The following is a 3,184-nucleotide window of genomic DNA, read 5'->3' on the forward strand; positions in this document are numbered from 1 at the left end:
TATACTTGTGTAGCCGAGTGTTTACCTAATTGTATACACACTACAGTTTTTCATAGACTATCCTTTCAGAATATTTTTGTGGTAATGGTTAACACGGAAGTAAAATATCTCCGATTACTCCCTCTTGATTTTTTCAAGGATTTTATCAAGGACTGTCAACACGGGCAGGTGTTATTACCAAAAAGGTAATAAGTGGAAAAAAAGATTTTTTCAATGCAAGTCAAAACATCGTACGTCAGCATAATGGCTGCTGCGTGCACTGGACGACGCCACATCATTTTCTTAATATTTCTTGCATTAGCTAGGTGTCACCACATGTCCGCTTTCACTGGCCAGCAGCAGGCTATATTGGTGTGGCGCCGAACGCGTTACACCAGTCACTGCATGCTGCCGCTACTGAGGGACGCGGCCAACGTGTTAAACGTTTATAGTTTTATTGCTATTTCTTATGATCTTGAATTAAATACAGTACCCCTAAAATGGCCGAAAAAAGAAAAAAAAAACTTGATCAACGCCCATTTCAAGAAAATTGGACAAAATAATCTGGATTTATACAACAAAAGGATCGTGCTGCTTGTGCTTTCTGTTGTAAAAGTGTTGTGTGTCGTACGTCTAATGTACAAAGACACTATGAAACCAAGCATCAATCCAATTTTAAAACCTCTGAAGAGAAAAGTGAAGCCATCAAAAGGGCTATTTCTGATTTCAAGAAACAAACTGGTATTTTGAGTCAAGCAGTTGTAATGAATAATAAAGCTACTGAATGTAGTTACAAAATTGCTCAGTGTGTGGCTTCGAAAGGCAAACATTTTACAGATGGTGAGTACATCAAAGAAACTTTTTTGAGCAGTGCTGAAATTCTGTTCAGTGATTTACCAAATAAAGAAAATATACTGTCTCGGATTCGAGAAATACCGGCTTCTGCAAGATCAATTGGGAGGCGCATAACTGATTTGGCTGAAAATGTAACAGTTAAACAAACGACTGGATTAAATCAAGCTATTGTATTTAGTGTCGCTCTTGTTGAAAGCGTTTAATGACTTGTCACGCCTAGCTGTAGTCGCACGATATTGTGAAAATAATCGTATTTATGAAGAGTTGTGTTGATGGTTAGCACTTCATGATGCAACCAAAGCAGAGGACATTCTGACTGCATTCGTAAGCTATTTCAAAAATCAGAACATCGAGTTGAATAAATTATTTTGTGTAACAACTGATGGTGCTGCTGCAATGGTTGGCAAAAAGAAAGGATTTGTCACACTTCTTGATAATCACGTTGGACGTCGACTATTAAACTTCCATTGCATTATACACCAGGAGAGTTTGTGTGCAAAGATCTCATCATTGGACTTGCACTCTGTGATGACAAATGTTCTTAAGATAGTCAACTTTATAGTATCCCGCTGTTCATTGATTCAGAGGCAGTTCAAGTCTCTTCTACAAGAAATTGAGAGTGAATATGCAGATCACCTGTTGTACAGCAATGTTTGCTGGCTTAGTCGAGGTAAAGTCTTGAATAGATTCGTTTCTTGTCTGGAAGCAATTAAGGTGTTTCTTTATGAAAAAGAATAACATTTTCCGGAATTGAATGATGAGGACTGGCTGTTGAAGCTGATGTTTCTGACAGACATAAGAACACATTTAAGTGAGTTGAACTTGCATTTACAAGGTCAAGGTCAAACAGTACTTGAACATTTTGGCTACTGGAAAGGATTTGCGTTGAAACTGGACATATTTTGCCGTGATATCAACGCTAAAACATTAAAGTACTTCCCAAATGTGAAGGCTCATTCAGATCGATTTACAGTGAATATAGATGAGTTTCAGAAGTACATTGAAGCACTCAAAGTGGAGTTTGCTAAACGAAGTCAAGACTTTCAAATTCATGGACCCATATTTTCATACCTCATCAACCCTGACTTGCTTGACCTGACTTGTACCCAATTAGATCTGGATCTTTTTAGGTGGATGGATACTGACGATTTTGAAATGCAGCATGTTGAATTTAAGACATCAGCATTATGGACATCAAAATTTGCCGAATTGCGGAAATCTCTGGAAGGAAACTGCTTAGAAAAGTCAGCTGCTATCCTCTACTGCTGGACATCACTCCTTGAAGCATTCATCTGTTTGAAGAAAGTTGCATTTGCTCTACTTTCAGCTTTTGGTTCAACTTACACTTGTGAACCGATTTTCTCTCACATGAAAGTTGTTTTAAGTCCACAAAAAGTCGCCTAACACCTGAACACTTAGAAGCCTGTGTGAAGCTGAAAGTGACCAAATATGTACCTGATATTGAACAATTAACCAAGAGCATGCAAGGACAAGGCTCACATTATTTGAGATACAGATTAATTACATTAAATTGAAGTTTTATGTTCAATTTCTTTAAATATTAATATAATTAATTCAAGATCAAATTTATTTGTTTTAATAGTAGTTTCATATATACGAGTACTTATATAATATATAAAAATATGGTAGAGCAGGTAGACTTATATGAATATAGGTTGTTAGCACGCTGAATGAATTAAAAATCCTACTTTGGCACACTATTATCAAAAGGTTGCCGACTCCTGGTATATGATCCCCTAGGAGTTCATACAGGAGTGTAAAATATTTTTCTTTTAAAAAAAAAAAATATATATATATATATATATATATATATATATATATATATATATATATATATATATATATATATATATATATATATATATATATATATATATATATATATATATATATATATATATATATATATATATATACTGTATAATGAATTATGAAAATATCAATGATGTTATTTCTGCTATTAAAAAATTAGAGCGCGACGGCATAAATATATCTGATGAACTAAATCCTGTAAAAAAATATTTCTGATTTTGAGACACAGCGAGAAAAAAATATGGAGGATATAATTTACCATCCGAATTTCGATAAGTAAAGATGATTCAGATAGCTATGTGTCAATCGCTAGCTAAATTAAAAGAATGTGAAGTAAAAGAATTTGTCTTTCTCTCTCTTGCAATCGAAAAAATTAGATCAGAATTACCTCGTGAATATGAAGCAAAGAAGATAATTGATACTCGTGTGAGGAAACTAAGAAAGATTATTTCAGGTAATGAAAATGAAACTGAATATAGTATGTCAGTCCACCTCCTTGATACAAGGACAAGAATGG

At 34.3% G+C, this 3,184-nt stretch overlaps 1 protein-coding gene across 1 annotated transcript; it reads left to right on the forward strand.

Moving 5' to 3' along the window:
- Positions 1 to 1,230: 1,230 nt before the first annotated feature.
- Positions 1,231 to 2,238, forward strand: LOC149797537 (general transcription factor II-I repeat domain-containing protein 2B-like). The gene is made up of 2 exons (XM_089960773.1): positions 1,231 to 1,504; positions 1,670 to 2,238. The coding sequence occupies exons 1-2, from the start codon at positions 1,231 to 1,233 to the stop codon at positions 2,236 to 2,238; spliced, it is 843 nt and encodes a 280-aa protein (XP_089816899.1).
- The last annotated feature ends 946 nt before the right edge of the window (positions 2,239 to 3,184 follow it).

The sequence above is a fragment of the Sinohyriopsis cumingii genome, chromosome 6 (assembly GCF_028554795.1).
Source record: "Sinohyriopsis cumingii isolate HCF-2022 chromosome 6, ASM2855479v2, whole genome shotgun sequence".
NCBI classification, from domain to species: Eukaryota; Metazoa; Mollusca; class Bivalvia; order Unionida; family Unionidae; genus Sinohyriopsis; species Sinohyriopsis cumingii.

Coding starts and splice junctions, on each gene's coding strand:
- LOC149797537 (XM_089960773.1), top strand. CDS start 1,231: ATGGTTGGCAAAAAGAAAGGATTTGTCACACTTCTTGATAATCACGTT. Junction 1,505..1,669: donor TGTTTGCTGGCTTAGTCGAG/GTAAAGTCTTGA, acceptor TGCATTTACAAG/GTCAAGGTCAAACAGTACTT.